General features: G+C 34.3%; 2 protein-coding genes across 3 annotated transcripts; one reads left to right on the forward strand and one right to left on the reverse strand.

Moving 5' to 3' along the window:
* The first annotated feature begins 3,344 nt into the window (after positions 1–3,344).
* On the forward strand, positions 3,345–15,679 carry LOC7466073 (uncharacterized). Of its 2 annotated transcripts, none has more exons than XM_052448037.1 (27): positions 3,345–3,786; positions 3,943–4,102; positions 4,214–4,306; positions 4,395–4,500; positions 4,633–4,801; positions 4,935–5,109; positions 5,738–5,863; positions 5,987–6,514; positions 6,674–7,369; positions 8,185–8,253; positions 8,638–8,754; positions 8,840–9,082; positions 9,681–9,728; positions 9,818–9,955; positions 10,655–10,819; positions 10,967–11,029; positions 11,117–11,224; positions 11,333–11,416; positions 11,526–11,573; positions 12,656–12,730; positions 13,477–13,572; positions 13,659–13,739; positions 13,830–13,901; positions 14,394–14,438; positions 14,523–14,606; positions 14,795–14,898; positions 15,012–15,679. In XM_052448037.1, the coding sequence occupies exons 1-27, from the start codon at positions 3,569–3,571 to the stop codon at positions 15,205–15,207; spliced, it is 4,107 nt and encodes a 1,368-aa protein (XP_052303997.1). In that variant the 5' UTR covers positions 3,345–3,568; the 3' UTR covers positions 15,208–15,679. The 2 variants fall into 2 exon arrangements, with proteins under 2 accessions (XP_052303997.1, XP_024443344.1); XM_024587576.2 differs by having other exon boundaries at positions 3,346–3,786; positions 6,707–7,369.
* Positions 15,680–16,466: 787 nt separating this feature from the next.
* Positions 16,467–20,299, reverse strand: LOC7460355 (uncharacterized). The gene is made up of 6 exons (XM_002323545.4): positions 19,744–20,299; positions 19,100–19,228; positions 18,897–19,017; positions 18,726–18,807; positions 17,027–17,180; positions 16,467–16,930 (listed from the first exon to the last, which is right to left on the reverse strand). The coding sequence occupies exons 1-6, from the start codon at positions 19,999–20,001 to the stop codon at positions 16,796–16,798; spliced, it is 879 nt and encodes a 292-aa protein (XP_002323581.3). The 5' UTR covers positions 20,002–20,299; the 3' UTR covers positions 16,467–16,795.
* Between the last annotated feature and the right edge of the window lie 3,727 nt (positions 20,300–24,026).

Genomic DNA, 24,026 nt, shown 5'->3' on the forward strand with positions numbered 1-24,026 from the left:
TATTATTTGACATAGTTATTAAACCCAAACCGGCTCGACGGGTCGACCCGGTGGCTGGACCGGTCCGGGTTTGTCAAAAGACCAGCCGGTGCAACGGCACGGCCAAACCCGGTCGACCCATGACCCGAGCGAGACCCGATGTTTTTTTTTCAAATGTATTTTTTCTCCTATACCCCTCTTTTTTCATATTTTTTTAGTTGGTTATTAACACTTTTTAAAGTTCACTATATAAAATATTAGAAAAGTATTTTATTTTTTCAATGTGGGATTTGAAACCCTTTATATATATACTCTATGTTTCCAAGATAAAAGTTATTTTTTTAATGTGGGATTTGATTCTTTCGTATTTATACTCTATGTTCACAAGAAAAAAAATTATGTTTTTTCAATGTGGGATTTGAAACCCTTTAGTATATATGCTCTGTGTTCCCAAGAAAAAAGTTATTTTTTCAATGTGAGATTTGAAGTCTTTTCATATATATACTCTATGTTCACAAGAAATGAGTTATGTTTTTTCAATGTGGGATAAAAAACTTTTTGGTTTAAATACTTCAACTTAAAAAAATAACATAATATCTTTTCAATGTGGGATTAGAAGCCATTTAATATATATATTCTATGTTCACAAGGAAAAGTTATGTTTTTTCAATGTGAGATTTGAAACCCATTAGTATATATACTCCTATGTTCCTAATAAAAAGTTATTTTTTCAATGTGGGATTTGAAGCTATTTCGTATATATACTCTATGTTCATAAGAAAAAAGTTATGTTTTTTCAATGTAGGATAAAAAACTTTTTGGTTTAAATACTTCAACTTAAAAGGATAATATAATATCTTTTCAATGTGAGATTTGAAGCCCTTTAGTATATATGCTCTATGTTCACAAGAAAAAAGTTATGTTTTTTCAATGTGGGATAAAAAAAATTTTTGGTTTAAATACTTCAACTTAAAAGCAAAACATGATATCTTTTTAATGTGGGATAATTTTTTTAAAAAATATTCTTTTAAACTTCATTATTTACAACATGTATAACCTATATTCATATGGATTTTTTCTTAATTTTTTCATATGAAATATTAAAACTTTTAATATTTTTTTTTAATTTTTTCGGGTTGATCTGGGTTGACCCGAGTTAACCCATGAAACCCAGGACCCGACCCTTTGGCCAGGTCAACCCCCGGGCCGGGTTTGATAACTATGTTATTTGGTGGGATCAACTTATTACAAGTTGAAGGCGTAATGAAGAAAGAATCATTGACACATGAAAAAAGATAAAGCAACAATGAGAAAGAGGTTTGTCTCTAATCATTACTATATGGAAATATATAATAGATTACAATCTTTATCTGAGGGTTCTAAAAGTGTTGATGCGTATTTTAAGAAGATGTAAATAACTATGATTAGAGCTAATTTTTTTAAAGATAGAGAAGCCATAATGACTAGATTTTCAAATGGTTTAAATAGAGATATTGTTAATGTGGTTGAATTGCATTATTATTTAGAAATTGAAGATATGGTGTATATGGCTATAAAGGTGGAAATACAATTGAAAAGACAAGGTAGGTATACATTGGAAAAGGATAGGAAAACATACATGCTTGCTCTATTGTCACCTAGACAAGTGTATTAAGAGCAGTTGAAGCTGAAGAAAGTAGAAGCAACCAAACAGACCTTGTCACAAAATAATGGTGAGGATGTGAGGATGAGTGAAAATGAGGTGAGCCATGAGTGTGAAACACCATAGGGTAAAGTTTCAGTCATTAAAGATAAATTTGAAGGCTTCGTCCAAAATAAAAATAATAATAAGAGGAAGACCGAGTATGGAAAGAAAACAAGTAGAGAGAAGAAAGAAAAGATGAGAAAAGAAAAGTGTGTAGGAAAAGTGAGGAAACACCTTCATTTTTGTGCAAAACAAAGTGATCATTGCATATAACTTTGGTTATCCAATACATGTTCTTATTAAGTTAAGTTGCAAACCATTCAAATATGATTTTAGCGTATCTTGGGAGATGTTCGCATAGAAGGTGTTGTTTTTCTCTTGGTTTTTGCTATTTGCAAACTGCAAGTCAACCTTCCCCTTTTTCTCTTGGCATGTTATGCATTATCGGAAAAATTTTTAGAATCAATTCTCGTTACCAAAAAGTTATGTTAAAGTTGGTGATGTAAATCCGGTCTTAGTTGTGACTGGTTTCTCACTATAGAAATCTGGTTATTTCTTAATTTACATTTGATTAGTTATAAGAATAATGAATTTGTTGTTTTTTAGATGGTTGATAAGATTATTAATGCAGTGCAACTATGATTGTTATAATTGTAAGGATTATTGCTATATTGAGCAATAAATTTTTGATAATTGTTTACTAAAAGAGCCATATATATTTGCAGATTACCGGATAGACGACTATATCAATAGTTTATTATTGATATAGTTCTGAAGGTATCAAATAATTTCAAAGTATTACAAATAATACATGTATATATTAGGTAAATATTAATGTTTGTAGGTAAATATTATTTTTGGACCATCCATCTTTAATATCCATTTTTCTTAAAAAGGATGCTACAGCAACGGCTATATGGAATGACTGTACCAATAGAAGAAGGCAATGATATGTTTTTTTTTTCATGAAATATTATGCAATTTTATTTTTTATGTTTGGTGATTGTAATGAACTTTTTTTTTTTTTTTTAATATAGTGAGAATACATTGTATTGAGATATTACGATTGCATGTTTTATAAGTAATAGACTTTGTTTTACATTATATTTTATCAGTAAATTTATTAAAATTTTTCAGTGTTACCAAATATTGTAAAATGATTTCCAATTTCTTTTATATGTCACAGCTAAACAACATAAAATAATTTATTTTATGGGAAAATATTTTATACTAAACAAATGCCCTAGTAGTCTCTATAATGATTAATCTGAAAAATACAATGCAAAATACATGGCACACAGACAACTTACCACGTATAGAATAAAATGTATACATAATATAAGATATTGTAGACATAATATATAATCTTGTTTTTACATTTTAAAAATGATTTTTTTAAAATTAAATATTTTTTATTTTTTTATTTCAAATTAATTTTTTAAATATTTTCAGATTATTTTTATATCCTATATAAAAAATAAAATTTTAAAATAAAAAATATTATTTTAATATATTTTTAAATAAAAAATATTTTTAAAAATAACTGTTATCGTTAAACGGTAAAATAATTAAGCCAATCCTGCAGGTTTGGCATATAATATAATATCCAGACGGCTGCTAAATAGGCTAAATATAATATAATATAATATAATATCTTCATTGGTTTGGCATTTGAAGGAAGCATACACAAAACAGTGCTTGTTTAAGAAAACAAGTAACTACAAAAACCTACTCACAATGTAACCGGACCAAATCCCATAACTTCTCAAAATCATCAGCATTCAAAAACCCCTCTTTTTCCCTCTCTAAACCCTAATTTACAATTTTCTCCAATGACCTAACCCTGAAACTGAAACTGAAACTGAAACTTCAAAATCAGTGCTTCGAATTAATTGAAAATCTTCAATGGTAGCAATGACGAAATCGAGTTCAAGAGAAAGACTAGCGAGTCTCATCAACTCAGCCAAGTCTGCCTCTGACATACCTTCAAAGCTCCAAACTTTGCGTCAATTAAACCAAATTTTGCAACAACAAGAAAACGCTAACTCACTCTCTGAGTTCCTTCCTCGAATTTTCGAGTTTCAGTCTGATCAGCACTCTCCTGTTCGCAAATTTGCCACTGAGTGAGTTTCTGCATCGAAGTGAATTTTATTTTAATTTATTTTCGATTGCAGAGGGAGATTTTTTGTTGCATCCTTTTCCCTCTGAATTACTTCCTCTATTCCCTTTGTGCCTCTTTTTTTTAATTAATTATTTGGGTGCTGTTTGTGATTTTGAAGGATGATTGGAGAGATTGGATTGAAGCATTTAGAATTTGTGCCCGAAATTGTTCCGGTTTTAATGTTAGTTTTGGAAGATCTTGTACCGGCTGTTGCTAGACAAGCTATTACTTGTGGGATCAGTTTGTTTCGGGCTACTCTCGAAAAACTTGCAATTCAGGTATTTTTTTATAAAAAAATTGGTCTCTTCAATCAACTGGGGATCTCTTAACTTCGTTAATGATTTACGGCCTTTTTTATGCTGATTAAGAGTTGGGGTTGGTATGTTTAGGGTCTTTATACTAGCGAGCTGGATGATTTGCTTAAGTCTTCGTGGTCATCGATGTTAGAGTTCAAGGAAAAAATTTACTCCATAGCTTTTCAGGTAAAAGGTGATTTTTGAGGTGGGTGATACATTGGTGAATTTTCTATGTACGCTGTAGTCTGATTCATTTTGATAATGTATTCTGAAGCTGGGAAGTGGTGGTGTAAGATTGCTGGCACTGAAGTTTGTTGAAGAAGTCATTCTTCTTTACACTCCTGATCCTTATGGCACTTCAGAGCCCCCTTCTCATGAAGGTAATGATACTCGTAGCCTTACCTTTACTTCTTGCCCAGGCTGCATTACGAGGCAGAAAATTTTAATCTGCTACTGCACCAGCATTTCGATGGATTCCATTTGGTTATGCAGAGTGGTTACCTATTTTGCAGGATCAAGTGTGGAATTTAACATATCATGGCTCCGTGGGGGCCACCCTGTACTAAATGTTGGAGATTTGTCAATTGAGGCCAGCAGAAAATTGAGTTTATTGCTCGATCAGCTTAGGATGCCAACAGTGAAATCTATCAGTAACTTAATGATCATTGTGCTTGTTAATAGGTAGGCAACTAGCTCTAGTTATATGCATTCAAACTCTTTTCTGCTGTTGTTTTTGGATGAAATGGACTTGATGCGTCCCTGCACTTGTGATTTCTTGTGCCAATTAATTTTACTGCTTTATGTTTCCTATCAGCCTTGCCACGATTGCAAAGAAAAGGCCTCCATGCTATGGACGCATTCTGCCAGTTTTACTTGGTTTGGATCCCTCAAACTCTGTTATTGAAGGGATGCATGGTTATGGGGCACATCATGCTTTAAAAAATGCCTTCCTCACCTGCTTGAAGTGCAATCACCTGGGTGCTGCACCGGTATGTCTTGATTATTATTGTGTTTGCTTGCACATATGACTTGTTCTCTTTTCTTTCGTGGAGTTTATCTTCATCTTGACTTACAACTAATTTATAATTGTACTTGGTGTAAGTGTTAGTTTCAAATTCTTCTAGGCAAATTATTGATCTTAGAGTAGCAGATTTGTACTGGAAATTGGTTGCGGAGGAATATTTTTTTAAACATATTATTTGGTTGATTCTGAACTTTTTACTAAGGTTTAAATTTTTTTATATGCTCTATAGATATGTGTGTTGTGCACAAGCTCCTTTCCTCATTTTCATTCAATGTAATTTGCTTTAGAGTTGAATGCGCGTGGGTGTTATTGGGACATTTGTGCTGGCCAAATCAAAATTGTCTGCAATTTTATACTCCAAAGAGTATTGTCAATTCATAATGTTTTCATTAGTTCTATCAGTAATTGAACATCCACTAAGAGATTTTCCTTAACATAGGAAGTAGTTTGGTTAGTCCTCTATATTTTGCATTTTTTCTACTCTCTAGAATAACTGTGGTTACCCAACTAACATTTCATGAAATCCACACCAGTATGTTTTTAACTAGCATTTGTATGAAACCAGTTGGTGATGGGGATTTTTATGACTGCAGTGGCGGGATCGTTTAGTTGGTGTTCTAAAAGAGATGAAAGCAGGAGAGTTGGCAGAGGAAGCGCTACAAGTTTTAAGGAGCAATGGAAGTGTAGAGGAGGCAAAGGAAGATTTTCTAGTTGCACAGGTACTCTTTTGTATGTTTTCAATGTATATACTCATGTATACGTTGGTATACACATTTCCATGTACACACAAAGAATCACACATATGCATGAAGCTTCTTGATAAAGGCGTCGAGATTTTGCAGGAAGAAAAACTCTTAATTAAGTCATCTGATGGCATTCCAAATAATTCAGCAAGGAAACGATCTGGACCAGAAGACAGTATTGATTTGGCTGATTTGGCTAAAGATGATGATGTGTCTGGAAAACGTGTCAAATCATCCCCCAGTGTCTCGGAGGAATCATCTAAAGAGTTGGATCATAGAGCTAACAAAAAAGATGATGATAATGGACCTGTGCAGCAACTTGTTGCTATGTTTGGAGCCTTGGTTGCTCAAGGTGAAAAAGCTGTTGGTTCTTTGGAGATTCTTATTTCAAGCATCTCTGCTGACTTGTTAGCTGAAGTAGTGATGGCTAACATGCGCTACCTTCCTACCGGTCATCCCCAAGCGGAAGGAGATGATGAGTCACTATTGAACATGACTATTGTTGGCAGTGACACTAGAGCCAAGTATCCATCATCTTTTCTGACTAATGTTCTTTCACTTTCTAGTTCCTTCCCACCTATAGCTGCACAACTGAATGCTGGTCATTCAGTATCCAAAGACATACCGGTATGGGTTTCTTCTTCTATCCACTCACAGACCTTCGTTTTTTTTTCTCCCTTGGCATGAGTTTGGTGAATTGTAATGTTTTTTTTTTTTTTTGTTTATTTTAGGCTTCCTATTGTTCCATCTAACATCCTTTACATAATTTGAAATTTTTTAGTTTAGATTTGTCATAATAGGGTGTTTACATATCTGCAGACAACAGACGAGGAAGAACTGCAGACGACAACAGACGAGGAAGAACTGCAGACAACAAAAGACGAGGAAGAACTCCATGTTGCAGCAGCTGATGTCGCTGATGTATATACTGGAAAAGCTCATAGTGCTGAAGATGAACTGATGCCTGCAGGTTTACCTGCTTCTTCAAATGTCGATTTATCTGGGATGCAGATGGATGGTTTGGCTATTTCATCTAATATCCATGATTTTGAGAATTTAGACAGTGAAATACCTGGTCTAGATTCTTCTGCTCGTAATGATGTATTTTCAGAGACCATGGGTGCTTCTTCACTGGTCTCTACTGATATTGAAGATGCCAGCCAAGAGCAAGGTACAAGTCTGGGTACAAGGTCAAACCAGGAAGTGCTTCCATCAATATCAAATGACAGGTCAGAGGAGCTAAGTCCAAAAGCAGCTGCTACGGATTCCAACAGCCTGATCTCCTCAACTGCAACTTCTGTGCGTTTACACCAGCCTCTTGTTCTGCCTAAGATGTCTGCACCTGTTGTCAATCTTGTTGACGAACAGAAGGATCAGCTGCATAATTTGGCTTTCATACGCATCATTGAGGCATACAAGCAAATAGCAGTTGCTGGAAGTTCACAATTTCGCCTTTCCTTGCTTGCTTCTTTAGGAGTTGAGGTATTGATTCTATATTTTCAAGGATAGTTACCTCCCCTTTGCTGTTGGTTGTGGTGTAAATGATGTTTCCTGTACTTGTTCAGTTTGATTAGTTATATTACTCTATCTGCATTTTCCTTGTTACTCAGCTGAAATAACAATCCTTGTGTTCTTTTCTTCTTTGGCTAAATTCTTGCGAGTTGTAATGATGCATAATCTGGTCAAACATGCATGCCTTTGTAAGATCCATGCACCAGATAACCTGATCTAAGCATCTTCAACCATGTCAATGAACAAAATATTCATTTTGTTTGCTTTTCATTCTTCACCATCAGTGCTTAATTTTCTAAATTGTTAAGCCAGAATTTGGACATCTTGTGGTTTGGAAATGCGGACCTATACTAGTTTGCTCCTTCCACAAGAAAATTCCCACTATCTAATGGATGCTATCTTCAATCACACAGTAATTTGGAATCGCGTTGCCACTTCTTCAATTCATGCTAACTATTGTTTCATTCTCTTTTCTCTCATGCACAGACTTAATTAGTGCAATGATCAATTCTAGGTTCCTCTTTTCCATGAAATTTTAATTTGGAAGTTTGGGTGGATATTAGTCGTCCAATGGTAAACTTTTTGTATCTGTCACTTTTATTGTGCACATGATTTTTAATTGCATATTTTCTTGTTTTAGATATTCAGAGAGTTGTATGATGTGCAATAGTTCATGACCTTATTCTACGTAGTTGCATAGTCAGAACTAGACATTAGTACGGAGAACCAAACTATACGTAATGTGCTGATATTTATTTATTTATTTTATTTTTACCTTTTTGCAGTTTCCTTCAGAGTTAGACCCATGGGAACTCCTTAAAAAGCACATATTGTCAGATTATGTGGTTCATGAGGTAAGAGAGTATTCCAACTTTTCATAGCTTAGCTTATTGCACAGATGCTAACTTCTAGTGGTGATGGGCTTTAATCAGAATGCGCTAAAACTGCTTCATTTCATTTGTATACTGCCACCATCATTGTATCAACAAATTTTATGCTATGGAATTGGAGAGTTGGCATATTTAGTTTCGAGTTCATTGATTTTACTATATTATGGAAAGTTCCCTTTAATGTGTCTAGGGATTGTCAGCATGAGAATGAAGATTTCAGTTGTTCAGTTGTATTGCTGTGCTGATGCAGTCACTTGCTGGACTCTGCCATTGTTGCTCTTTTCTGTTCTATTTTGATTCTTCTAAAAAAAAATGCAGCATCTGACAATACTTGCTGGGTGCCTTCAGGGACACGAGTTGACATTGCATGTCCTCTACAGGTTATTTGGTGAGGTAGAAGAGGAACATGACTTCCTTTCTTCTACAACCGCTGCTTCTGTGTATGAAATGTTCCTTCTGACTGTGGTTCGTATTTATTTCCCTTTTACCATTTCTCATTCTTGCATCAGATATGTATATTCTGAAAGAAAGAAATTATATTAAATTGCAGGCTGAAATGCTTAGAGATTCTTTTCCTCCTTCAGACAAATCTTTAAGTAGATTGCTTGGTGAAGCTCCTTATCTTCCAAATTCAATTTTCAGTCTATTAGAGTCCTTGTGTTCTCCTGGAAACATCGATAAAGCTGAGGAGTTGCAAAGTGGAGATCGAGTTACTCAAGGTCTCAGCACTGTATGGAGCCTGATTTTGCTGAGGCCTCCTATTCGAGAATCCTGCTTAAAAATTGCTCTGCAGGTTTCTTCTCTTTATCGTCGATTCCATTTATTTCAATTGTCAATAACATTTGTACATTTTGAATGCCATGCCTTTCTCGGCCTCTTTGCTAGTTTCTGTGAGGGTTCTTGCAAGTTAAAGTGTTGCATAGCAATGCTGCAAAAATAGAAAAATATATAATAAAAAATAAATATTAAAAACCATTAAGCAAAAATAAAAATAAATAGAAAAATATATCATTTGCACATTTTCTTTTTGTAGTGATCATCATTCCCACTAACATCATCCATAACTGCAAATCTTCTGAGAGATGAATACCAGTTCACATTTTGTTGAATTGTTTTTCACTTCATGTCTGATCAATCATTCCCTCATGTATGACTATTTTGTAATTCTAGGAAGATGGAATATTAATCATGTGGTGAAATTGAGAGCTGGATGATCTCTTACTGCCTATATTTACTATCAGGGGGTTGACTCCCACTGTGCAATGGTGTTCCTGGCTGTGTTATCTGTAGATTATTTTATGATTGGCCATTTTGTAAATTCTAGTGATTGTTTGAGGAAACTTTCTTATTGTCTTGTATTTAATTTAATGTTTTTCTTTTACCTCTGGAAGAGTGCAGTTCATCATTTGGAAGAAGTGCGTATGAAGGCACTTCGTCTGGTATGCAACACCCAAGCACAACTTGCCATTGAAGGAATAAATAAGATGCTTGTTATAATCTGTTTTATCATTCTGGGTTCATTTTGCAGGTGGCAAATAAGCTTTATCCTCTCTCATCCATCGCTCAACAGATAGAAGATTTCGCAAAGGAAAAGCTGCTTTCTGTGGTAAATAGTGATGCTACAGAAAGCATGGATGCTGAAGGGTCATTCACTGAATCACAGAAGGTAGTGGTTTTATGCATTATGGATGTCAAGTTTCACTCTTGCAAAATCTTCTTACATGTTTGTCATTTTTGTGCTGAAATGATTTGAGGTTATATACCCCAACTTTTTTATCTACAAACAGGAAAGTAACATGTAAATTTGTAATTTTCCATTTTGTTTTAGATAATTCTTTGTTGTAAAAGCTGCTATGAGCAATTATGTACCTTTCTGCTATCGCTGACACATTTTCTGAAAATGGTAACAATCTGTGCCCCTTGCGAGTGTTTAATAGATTGCAAAACACATGATATAAACTGCAGTTACTCAATTTGTTGATGTTCTTCTATTAGATTTGGGTGAGGCCTCTTACAAGTTACAATTTAAGGAAATATTTGAATTATGTAATGTTAGAGTTTCACTACATGAACTGGTTGTGCACCCTTTTCTATCCCTCATAAGTTTAAATACTTGGCATGAAAATAATTATATTGAGTTTTTTTCATGATGATAGATTTAGCTAGTTGAAGTGTTTCTGGTGGATTTCATTAGCTCCCAATTTGCTTTCTTTTTCTTAGATCAACAAATGCACCAAAATATTTCTCCAGTTATAATTCTACAATTCAATAGCTGGAAGAATATGAATGGAACTACGCCAGTTTATCGCTTGCCTTTTCTAAGCCAGTATGTTTCCTGGTTATGTTCTAATTACATCTTCAACAGGATTCGATTTTGGAAAAACCATCAAATGAGCATCAATCTATGAGTGCCATCAGTAAAGATATCTCCTCTGAGACTCATCAGTCATGCACATCTGAAAGTGTATCGTCACTCTCAATCTCAGAGGCCCAGCGGTGCTTGTCACTGTATTTTGCCCTGTGCACAAAGGTGTTATTTTTATTCTATGTCAAAGCCTTCTCATTTTAAATTTCCAACATTTGAAGTTGTTATCATCAATATACAGTAATATTTTATCTAAGAATCTAATTCTTCTCTGGATTGGATTAATATTTCTACCTTTAATCTGATTGACAGAAGCACTCCCTTTTTCGCCAAATTTTTATTGTTTATAAAAGTGCATCAAAGGCAGTTAAACAGGTTTGGTTTATTTGCATTACATTTTACACTGAATGCTGTAGTTCATTTTGTTCCTGCTGTGAGACTCTTATTAATTATATGGTGCAGGCAGTTAATCGGCACATTCCTATACTAGTCCGTACTATGGGTTCGTCATCTGATCTTCTTGAAATAATTTCAGATCCTCCTATTGGAAGCGAGAATCTTCTGATGCAGGTTTAGCAATTGGTCAATTATGTAACAAACTCAACCCTGTTGAAGTGTTTATAATACTATTGCTGATTTTGTCCCCTTTTCTTTTTTCCATTTTCCCAATATACATAGGTTTTACAAACACTGACAGAAGGGGCAGTTCCTTCACCTGAATTGTTATTCACCATTAGGAAGTTGTATGATTCAAAAATAAAGGTATGAAGCCATGTTGTTGATTTATTAGCCAATATTGATTAGCTTTTAATGAAAAGTAAAAAGAAGTGAGGCTCTTGGCTAATGTATGCTTGCTTTTGATTTATTACAGGATGCAGAGATCCTAATTCCAATATTACCATTCCTACCCAGAGATGAGGTCTCTCTTGTTCATTGTTTTGTGTATAATCATATAAATGCATCTCTTTTTATGACATCTGCATTTTGCATCTGTTATCTTTCTTCTTGCAGTGTGAATACTTTATGTGTTGGTACTGTCAGTTCATTATTTAAGATGGTCATTCAGTGATGTAAAAAAGACAGCAATGTTTTTTGTTCAGCTTTCCCTTGGTACCTGTGATTCCTCATATTAAATTGAAGTCTATTAGATCCTATAATGTCAGGGACATTTACGTGGCAATTAGGTGGTCAGATTTACTGCCACATCATTGTAATATAAACCACTGGATCTAGATAACATAATGACTGTTTGAAAGATATGTACTGCTCTCAAACATGGTAGCAGTGAATTGATTTATCCTATTTACATAAATCAGTGACTGGCAAAAGATATCAATCATGATTTTTTTTAAACTAAACAAATCTTTATTGGAGCTTACATGACAAGATGATTTTACTTATACGAGTAGCTTTGAGACTGGCTACTTTGTAAATTCATTTCCAAAGAAGCTAGATTGCAGTAGATGAAAAAGTAATTCCCTGTATATTGCAAGGATAGATAGGTCCACATGATGCATTTAACCTCAAAGACCAATGCGCGATATAAATCCATCTCAATAGTTGGTGTTGGGTTATCCACTCTCATTCCCTCCCTCGTTAGTGGACTCAACCAAAACATTTGCTCTCATTAAACTGACTGATTGCCCACAGCGGCTTCTTGGAGATTGGACCTCAATCAATTTGGTTCTAGGACTAACCATGGCATTTGCTGGCTTGGTTTTCAACTTGTGGCAACTTGTGAGCTAACCTAGGATGGAGACATAGATGGGCTAGAACTATTCATATTATTCTTTCCCAACATGATCCATAGATTCTAGGAGTTCCATCATTTTCCTACATCAGAGGAGAATATACTGAGGTCATGTATTTGTATTCTCCTCTTTCCAATAATTGCAATTGTGTTCTTCTGATGCATATATGGATATTGGTTTTTTATTTTTATTTTTTTCTGTTAGCCATCTCTTCATTTCCCTTTAATAATTTTAATTCCTTATTTTCCAGATTTTGCTGATCTTTCCCCATTTAGTGAATCTTCCTCTGGATAAGTTCCAAATTGCACTTGCTCGTACACTACAGGTATCTTCTTTTTTTTTTTAAAAAAAAAAATTAGAGAAAAAGGATCTCCTTCACTTTGCATCCAGTTTTCTTTGAGTATTTTGAGTGACTTTATGTTTCTAATCATGTACTTCTCTCTACCAGACTAGGACCCTTGTTTTTTTTCACATTATGTCAAGTCCTCCCACCTGTCCAAGAATATGACTTAAATAACCTTTGAACCTTGCAATACATTAAAATATGCTTCTGGTTTTAGCTTTTTATTGCATTTCAAAAGCATTTAAATCAATAATTCAAGATTGATGAATCAAATCATATTCATTGCAATCTTTCCCTATTTTATATTTATGTTCGTGATTGGTCTCCATTTCCATGGAGATATGGGCCATCCGAAAGCCCACTTGTCTAAATTTCTATATTGAACTCATTTTTTCGGTTGTCATATACATCAATTATCAGCATCTAAATTTTCTCTTTTCCATTCCATGCTTTTATGATGCTCTATCGCATGCTGTCAGTGAATATGGGGCTGTTCTCATTGTTTCTCATTCTAGTTCCAACAATGATTTCATCCATAGATGTTGATCAAATATTTGACTTCTTGCACTGCTTACTGTCAGTATTAATGTTCTCTAAATAATGGCTCATGCAGTTGAATACACTAGTAAGAAATACCTTTATCATGGCCAAGTTTGATTTCTGGAGGAGTCTGCTCTAAACTCATTAAATGCTTCTCTAATCTGTTAAACAACGTGATGTAAATGCAGGGATCATCTCATTCTGGTACGATGCTCTCTCCAGCTGAAGTATTAATTGCCATCCATGGTATTGATCCTGACAGGGACGGAATCCCCTTGAAGAAGGTATGTCTTTGCTCCTTTTTTCATGCTTCTGTGGAATTTACGAATTTGAATAGGTGTACAACTGAGTGATGTGCTTTTGTGTTCAGGTTACAGATGCTTGCAATGCTTGTTTTGAGCAACGACAGATATTCACTCAGCAAGTTCTTGCGAAGGTCTTAAATCAGTTGGTCTGTGTCATTCCTAACTTTGAATTTGTATCGCAAAATCCTTCAATTGTCTTTAACTGATGTCACATCTGAACAAGTTAATCCCTGCAGGTTGAGCAAATTCCTCTTCCTTTATTATTCATGCGCACGGTACTACAGGCTATAGGTGCTTTTCCAGCATTGGTAAGAAATTCACAAGAAAAAATTTAAATTAGAAGGCCAATTTTCTATTATTTCTTCTGGAAGAGCATTATTGATTAATTGATTAATAAAATAGCACTTAAGGCATCACCAAGCCATAGGTGGCTTTCCAGCATTTTTAAGAATTTCAGAAAAATTTAAATCAAGAGGCTATTTTTATAATCACTTACATTATTTGTAACCATGTCTCTAGATTCAATAAATATTCTTAAGGTCATCTCTACTTCATGAAATATGGCTTGAAATACATGTGTGCATGTTTCGGTGACTCTTTTGAATATTTGGAGACTGAAACAGTTTTCTTTTGTTATGGAAACCCACTCACGCTGTTTACTTATTGTAATTGGCCTGGTTGGTGCTGTTAGCTAAGAAATTTGTGAATCGACACCCCCTTTTCTTTCAAATTAATTATATTTGGACATGATACTCTTGGATCTTGGTATGTATTTGACTAGGTTTTTTCTATTATTGCAGGTGGAGTTTATTATGGAGATCCTTTCTCGTCTCGTAAGCAAGCAGGTTAATACTTCTTCTCCATAGGCTTATTGCCAATGACTTCACGAACCATACGAATTTTACAGTTGATTCAATGGACTATTGCAGATATGGAAGTACCCGAAGTTGTGGGTTGGCTTCCTGAAGTGTGCACTATTGACGAAGCCTCAGTCATTCAATGTGTTACTTCAGGTGTGATCTCTTCTATTTGCTTGCTATTGAAAATTTTAGCCACTATAATCTAAAACCAGTGGGTAGCCATGAACCAGCACCTCTGATTTTTAAATATCAATCTAATTTCTAGATCAGAATGTAAATTGTGCATTTCAGAAGCAAATTTGTTCTTAACCAATTTGATAACCTCTGTTTTTGTCATTCAGCTTCCTCCACCACAACTGGAAAATGCACTGAACAGAACCGCAGCACTGAAAGCTCCTTTGGTTGCCTATGCTAGCCAACCAAACATTAAATCTTCACTTCCAAGGTTTATAATATAATCCCTCTTGCTTGTGTAAATAGAAGAAAATCCAATTTCTCTCAACTAGAGTTTTTCCTGCTTCTGACGGTAGAAGATGCATTTTGAATTTTGCATTTTAGGTCTGTTCTGGTGGTCCTGGGAATAGCTCCAGACCCTCAGACTTCAAGTCAAGCACAGACAAGTCTGGCACAAACTGGAGATACGAACAACTCAGATAAGGATGTGACTGTAGAGAATTCAAAAACTGGAGAAACGAGCAACTCAGTTAAGGAGGTGCTGACAGAGAAATCTAAAGAATCTTCTGTTGCTAGCTGAATGTCCGAAAACTCGGTACTTGATGAGTCAGAAGTTGCTCCAGAGGAGGTTGCTGTGCCTGCCAAGCAGCTCCAAGCTTAGCACTTGGAGGCACCAAGTTCTCCAAGTTTTTGGATGCTCATGCCATACACTCACCGTGCATATCTGCGACAGAAAGAATCAGATTTTACCCCATGTGTTATACTGACAACCGTTGCATGGATAAATTTAGTGAAACTGCTGCACCAGCCGAAGATATTCGTTGTCAGGAAGTTTCCGGGGCAGGATAGAAGTGAAATTGTGAACCATTTTTACTCAACATGCGAGTTAAAACAATTTCTGAAGGAAATTTCTTTTTTGTTTTTTCAGATGTTTTTCTTATGTTTGTATCGGGGAGTTGCTAATATCAGAGATGTACATAAACAAAGATCTGAGCCAGTTGACGATGTCCCCTTCCTTTTTTTCCAAGAGCAATAGCATTTTTAAAATCCAAGACTCCAATCTGTCAATCACAAGATCATCAAAAAATGAATCTATCTTATTTTATTTACTTGTTCATTTGCTAGTTGAAGATGCTTGTCTATTTAAATTGTCTGAAGATGCATTAATTTATTGTTTTTTTTAATGATTTTAATGAATTGATATAAAAAATAAAAAATAATCTAAAAAATTATTATTTTAATGTATTTTTAATTAAAAAATATATTTATAAAAATATTCGCACCTTGATTCGTTTGAACGTTATATAACCCAACAACTATTGTTTTATGGTGGCCCTTATTTGGTGTTACTATGCCCTCAACAGCAAGTAATACTTACATTCCATAATATATTATCTTTATCTTTTAAGATTATGATTGGGTGGCTCTTTAATTCTTGACTCAAATTCTTAACATACACTAAAATTTATGTTTTATCTGCCATTTTTAAATAATAGGTTCCATGCAGCTTCGTTAACTACATAAAAAAATAAAGTATAAATCTTGCATTCCTTTGCAGAAAATCAAGTATAATATATGTTTTTTTTCACCTCATCTAAATCTAAAACTTTATAATCTGCAGCTAAATGATTCTTAATTCAGCTTTTTTTTTTCCTGACAGTCTCATCCACCATGAATGAATGAATATGGTGATTTCAACTCATTGAAAAAGATTTCCTAATAGCCTATTATTCAATTAACAGTTTCTTTATTCCTTAGAATTAGCAATTGTCTTTTAGATCAATGTATATACAATCCCTGTATTAATCAATCAGATTATTACTGTAGTAAATAGAAAAAAACAGCAGAAAGAATCATAACTAGTCATTCCACAGTGTTTATACAAGACCAGAGCCCACTATACCTAATTACAAAAGAATTAGAGTTTGCTCAATCATATTAAACCTGCAGCTGCGCATCTTCTTGTTCTTTTTTTTTTCTCTCCAGTTATGTACTATTGCAGGCTCCTCAAAAGAATACCATGTATTTGCTCAGGAATTCAATTTTTTTTTTTTTATCATGACCAGGGTATTAATACATGAAATGGCAATTAATTTTAGCAAAATGCTACCATGAAGGTGTGTTTGCTCAGGTGCCTATCCAAGAAACAGAGTTATCGTGCATTGTTCTCACACTGTCAAAGCAGAAGCAGGAATGCCATGCATTTGAAACCATTCAGGCATGTGGAACCTCTTGTGAAGTACAGGCCTAACATCCTTTTGCAGGGATAGGTTTTTGAGGAGTGGAAGGAGGACATCCAAAAGCTGCACGAGCCAAATGACAGAAACAGACAGAAAATGAGGTGGATCAGATTCTTAGGCATTAACAGGAAAATTCTTCAATGCACCGAGATTACCTACCTGGTCATCATATGGCAGTCCAGCAGAGAACGGAACACATGGGATTCCATTCAATGGCTGTAGCAAGAAACTGAATGGGTTGTTGTCAACAATCACAACTCGAGAGAGATCCTTTGATAAACATGACAGATCCTTCACAAGTTCTCGATATTCCCTGTGATTTAAACAGTGAAAGATCGTCAGCATTTGCAAGCATGGTCTTTAATCTATAAGCATCGGAATCCAATAAAATGACATCGCTTTCCCAGAGTCATGCAAGTGGTAAACAATGACATGTGAACTAGAATTAGCTTTCCACAAAAGCTATTCTTAAATGAATCTTCTCAGTGCAACCTAGACCCTAAAACCCATTACACATGAAAGTGCTTGAGAAAAAGAAACAATCATGGAAGCTGAGACGAGAGGTGTGCCTCACATTACGCTCCGACGGCATTTTCTGACCGAGCTATCATAGCCCTACTATCTGATAATATTCTCATGCCCAGTTCTAACATAATCAAACAAGTTAAAATACAAAACATCCAATATATATTGCAACAGCAACAGGAATAATGTTGTGGGTAAAAGCAAGCTTCATTAGTATAGTCACTTGATGCCTTACCTAGAGTATACCAAAAGCTTAAATTGGGATCAAATCCCACCAAACTTCAGATGGACAGGATTATTTAGTATGGTTGCTTGATGTCATACCTCGTGTGTAGCCCAAGGTTCAATGAATCTCTCAATAAACCGAAGAAGACAAACTGGCTATAACCAACCTATCCATTTCAAGTTCAATTTCGCTTCGGTGAGTTTATAAATGGAACCTATGTGATGCTACAAGAACTGACCTTGCAATCTAACACCAACAGTCAAGAATACTCAGTTCTGCCACGTGATCCTAATATAAGAAAATAAGTTTGCTTACAATATCAAAAGGTTGATGCTGCACCCATGCCGTCTAGCCCAAGGTTCCATGACGCCTCAGTAACCAACAAAGTAACAGCACAAACTGGTTATACTCACCCATCCATTTAGAGATGGAACATATGTGACACTACAAGGACTGAACAACTAATCCAACCCTACCTTTTGAGAAAACTCCATTCTGCCAGTCGATCCTAATATATAAGAAAGTAAGTTTGCTTACAATATCACAAGGTTAATGCCACACCCAATATTGTCTAGCCCAGGGTTCAATAGGCATCTCAGTAAACCAACGAAGAAACAGTACAAACTGGTTATAATCACCCCTGTATAGAGATCAAACCTATGTGACGCTACCAGGACTGACCCAGTAATAATACCCCTCCTCTCCCTCTCTCGCACACAGGATATACCAAAAAACAAGGAAAAGGAAGAAAAGAGGTCATTGCCCAATAGTCCTAATGAAATAGGGTTTTCAAAGGGGAACTTTGTTAGAAGCCCAGCCCTTCAACAATAATTTGCAGGGTCTGTTAGACTCCAAGCCTGCAACCTCAGCGGCAAGCTCAAGACTTTTACTAGTGAAGTAAGCAACAGCCCAATCTTAAACCAGGAGAAACAGCCACAAACTTTCAGAGAATACATAATGCCAAAGTTCTCAAAAACAAACCTTGAGCATTATCCTAACAAGCAATCTAAGAGATTCTCAGAATCAATGCTGGAGCATTTTCCAGTTAAGGAACAGATTGGATATTCTATAAATAAATAGTAATTTGCAATAAACTATGGCACTTACGTGCTAACAGTTGAAGGTCGAAAAAGACGTTGACTAAATTGGTTCTCCACATCTATCCTGTCAAAGAGTGGACTGGCGTAACCTGTATGAAGCCTAAACACAATAAATAAAAGGAAAAAAAGAGAGCAGAATAACCGTGAAGATCAATAAGTCTAACAGAACAACATCTACCTTCAATACCAGCAGTAAACAAAATCAAATCTGCAAATTCACCAATCTGTTTCAAGAACTCTTTCAAACCAGGTCTTTCAAACACTGTCACATGATTAATTTCTGGTTTTCCTTCAACATCCTTTGATCCAGTAAATTCATATTAATATCCACTGATACTGATAAAAACAAAGTATCAGGTAGAGAGAAAAAGAGAGAGAGACCTTCTCTGAAGAGAAACATTCCAATTCAAAACATTTCACCCCTGCTTCTACTGCTCGGGTGCGAATAATGGGTGGCAAGCTAGAAGTCTCATATGCACAAACTAGAGTTTCATCCAGGTCAAGCACCACCTGTATTTACAGAGTAAACTGCATTTACAAAACTTATTGCTCGGGCAAGATAAGCAATACATGCCTACAAATCAAGGAGCACCCTTTTGGCCAAAAACACAACTTGATATGAAAAACAATAATAAACTTTCATAATGCGAGTGGAAGATTTCTAGACACAAACAATCCACTCTACCACAACAAAACCTTATACCTAAAACAACCACAATCACTTAATGCAACACAACCTCCCAAATTCAATCCATAAAAGTTAAGAATCTAACAGCGTTATTTGTCATTCATCATTTATTACTACATTCCCCCACAATGGCATTCATTTCTCACCTAACTACTAAAACCAAACTGGCCCAAATTACCAAATAAAAAATAAAACTGCGCAACCAATATTCAAAACCAAGAAAACAAAGTACCAAAAACAACGAAAAAATCCCAACAAAAAAATAAAATAAAAATTTAAACAAAACCCACACACAAAAAAGAAAAAAACAATGGAAACAATAAAAGAGAGCACATACAGTGAGCTTTTCAGTGGGGGAATCATCACTAGCACCAGAATTGCTAACATCATCAGGAACACAGGTGCTATCATGGGCCGTGTCTGTGATCTTTTTTGACGTGGTTTCTCGCAGAGGAATTTCAACAATAGGCAAGGGCTTAAAAGAAGAAGAAGAGGAAAGAAGAGGAAATGCGAAACAAATATAAGAAAGAAAAAATTGAGGAGTCCCTATTAAAACCTGTAAAAACAACTTGGTTATAAACCGTAACCAATTCATTATTCCTCTCTATATTTCCATCACTGATCTTGACACACACACTTCTCCTCCTCCTCCTCCTCCTATTTCCTCCATCATTGCCACCCCACAATTTTTCTCTCTGTTTATTTTTTTATCAACTCAGACAGCAAAAAACAAAAAAAAAACCTGTAATTTAAAGAGACAGACAGAGCCTAGGTTGTCTTTCGTAATTTGCATGTGTCGTTTGGAAGATGTTTGTGTTCTTTGGGCAATGGAGGGAATAATGCGGGCGGGTGGCGGGCTGGAGGCGACTTTTCGTTGCCTGGACTTCAAGTTTGGTTAAAGGCGGAGAGAATTTGAATAAATTGTTTTACACTGTGCTATGATTCCTGTTTTTAATCCAAATATTTTTCACATTAAAATATATAAAATTAATATTTTTTATTATAATATATTTTTAAATATTCTGATCTAAAAATATTTAAAAAATAATTCAATTTTTTTTTTAAATCACAACCCACCAGTAAAATAATAATAATAATAATATCATAGTATTAACTAGCATGGTCAGATTAATTTTTTTTATTATAAAAAAATATCTATATGTTGCAACTATTTTTTCTAATAGAAACAAATATTTAAAACTATATAAGAATTGATTTAATATGACTCAATCGATTTAGCGAGTTAAAAAATTATTTAAATAACTAGTAAAAACATAATTTTACTCAAAATAAATATTTAAGATGAAGTTTTTCTTATAAATATTAATATAATAACATATTGAATCAATTCGAGTCAATTTTGGTTAACCTGCAATCCGCATGTCGGTTCATGAAACCATAATAAACTCATAAATAGCAAATCAAAACAAATTATAAAAATTAATTTCCAATAAACTCAGTATTAAAGAATGAAATTGAAAAAAAAAATTCAAATAAAAAAAAAATAACCCGATTCAACTCAGGCTAACCAATAAAACCCATGACCTAGTGTTAAAAGATGCAACTGAAAAAAATACTCAATTATAAAAAGGATATAAAAACTGACTCGAGTCAATCCGGGTTAACTTGCTAGATCCGTGACCCGAGTCATGAAAAGAGATAACTTTATAGAAAGCAAATCAAAACAAATAATGAATCATAATTCTCAATGAACCCAATATTGAAGGATGATATTGAAAAAAATCAATTAGATAAAAGGAAAAAAAACTCGAGTCAATTGAGTTAACTTATCAAACATGTAGTCCAGGTCATGAGACTGAGATTGCCTCACAAAAAATAAATTGAAAACAATTATAAAGTCCAGTCCCCAATAAGCTTTATGTTAAAAGCTAAAATTGAAATTTAAAAATTAATTAAAAAAAGAACACAAAAAACGATTCAAGTCAACATGGGTTAACCCGTCAAACTAGTGACCCGAGTCATGAGATGTGAAAAATCTTATAAAAAGCAAATCAAAACAAACCACAAAGTCTAATTCCCAATCAACTTAATATTAAAAGATGAATTTGAGAAAAAAATCAATTAGAAAAAAAAATCTCAATTTAACTCATTAAACTCATAGTTCGGGTTATGATATTGAAACAATCTCTTAAAAAATAAATTGAAAACAATTATGAAGCTCAATTCCTAATAAACTTAATGTTAAAGGATGAAATTGAAAGTGAAAACAAAAAAATTTAAAAAAAAAACATTGTTATAGTGAATAGTATTTTGTGAGGAAAAATACAATAAAATCTCATTCTCTTTTAGTTTTGTGTTAACAACAAGATCCTTGGCCGGCACTACACTGAGTGTCAGATCAATTTTTTTTTAAAATCATAAACACAATATAAAGGCATTGTTAACGTGTTTTTTTAACCTAAAAAGATTTAATAGTGAATTTAAAATTTGATGCATATCAGACAACATTTTTTAAAATATATTAAGATGGAGACATATTAAATTGACTCGGACTAACCCTGACAAATATGCAAAACGTGCAATTCAGGTTATGAGAGTGTGATAATCTCATATAAAACAACGTGAGATAAATTAGGAAGCCTAGTTTTCAATAAGCAAAAATATTGAAGTGCAAAAATAAAATAACATAAAATAAAAAAGATAAAAAAATAACTTGAGTCAAACTGGGTAAATCTGCTAAACATGTGAGCCGAGTTGTGAGAATGAGATTACATCATAGAAAACAAATTGCCGCCAGTCGGCCCAACCCGACCTTGCTAGGTCCAATACAATACAATACAATACAATACAACACAATAACAACAACAATAATATATAGTATTAAATAAACAAAAAATCAGAAAAATTTCAAAAGTCTTTTCAATTTTTTTTTTAATTTTCTCGCATGTTTTTCTACCAATTTTGCATAATTTCGGGCTGTATATTTACAATGTAAGATACAAATATGGTATTAAAATACCATGTTTTCTTCGAAATGTTTAAAACAAATCTCAAAATTTTTAAATTAATTTCCCCATAAAAAAAGAAAAATATTTTATTTTCATGCGTATGATCAAATCCTAAAAGTTTTCCAAGCTAAGATATCGTAACTAGTTTATGGTTATCCATTAGGATTTGGCCAAAATATCAAAAACTCTTCACCAATCATTTTGTTCATTTTATATTAGGGTTTAGATGTAGACTTTAATATTTAGGGGTGTAAAACTACATAATAGAGCATACCCTCAAGTATTAAATATACAAAGTACAAAATAAATGCGATGTGAAAATTTAATATTTTCCCTTCCTTTCTGGCTCTGTACCTCCACGCTCTTCGAGGAGGGAGATTTGGCCTTCCAAAGCTTCGGTTCCATTTTCCTTTCTTTCTCCCAAAGTTGGCAATGAGCTTGATCTTTGCCTGCAAAACAAAGAAAAAACCCCCGTAAATAGTCAATTTTATTTTTTTTAGATATGTTTAAGCTTTCTGTTTCAATCTTTCTCTTCGTCTATCTCCATCAATCTGAGCTACTGTTAGCAGCGAAGAGGATGGGATGAGGCTGTAAGGGGTGTTGGCTAGTTTTCGTGTTGATGGTGGCTGAGTTGTGGTGAAGGATGCTGGAGTTTTGTGGTGGGTCTGGTCAGTTGGAGTGATGGTCGAACTTGGGTTGTTGTGATGGTGGCGTGTGGTAGGGTTAGGAGAATAGGGACGACAATTATGGTTGTCTTGGCAATAAAGTAGAAAGTGAAGGGGTTGTGGGGTGTTTGGAAGTGAATTTGGTGTAGGATATGGTGTGTGGCCTGATAGGCTAGTATTGGTTTCAAGGCCAGAAGAATGGGGTGTTGAATAAAATAAAATAAGCCATAATACAAATATTTAAACAAATCAAAACAACTAAATCACATAAAAAACACAAAGCTTAGTCCAAAATTGTAAAAAAAAAAACAATGCCTTTCCCAGTGGAGTCGTCATTTTGCCGCACGTTGATGCGCGACGTCGGAGGGGTCGTTTAGAGTCCCTACCTAGTTATTTGGTTCAAGGTCGTTAGGAAACCTGAGTATATTGCTCTTATAAGAGATTTGAGGGTAAAACACTGGTTGTGGCTAGGAAAGGCATTAGCACCCCTAGCGCATCCTACCTGATGTAAGCTGCTTTGTGGTCTAGGGGTTTTGATGGTTTTCTTATTGGTTGTCTATCTGTGGTTTAGAATTTGAGATTTACTCGTATGAATAAACCTGATATTTAAAAATTTATTATGGACTCGTGTACCCAAATAAATTCTTAGAAAAAAGATTATTCGTATTTTATGTATTACGATGAAAAATACCCCCAATTAAAATTGGTGAACATTTAGAATAACTCTGAAATTTTTTTGGTCAACTCTGATATTTCAAATACCAGCCTCACTTATAAGTCCAATGTTCTATACCAGGATTTTTAACCATTAATTCTCATGAATTAAAAAATGATGATTTATTGAAATATTATCAAAATTCTCATGAATTTAATAAACTGGTTATTAAATTTTAAAATGCATGCGAATATATATTTTGAATTTTCATATAGACATACTACGTAATATGATTTTCTTTGTATTTTTAAGACACTTAGCCGTATGCAAT

This window comes from Populus trichocarpa, chromosome 16 (assembly GCF_000002775.5).
Source record: "Populus trichocarpa isolate Nisqually-1 chromosome 16, P.trichocarpa_v4.1, whole genome shotgun sequence".
NCBI lineage: Eukaryota > Viridiplantae > Streptophyta > Magnoliopsida > Malpighiales > Salicaceae > Populus > Populus trichocarpa.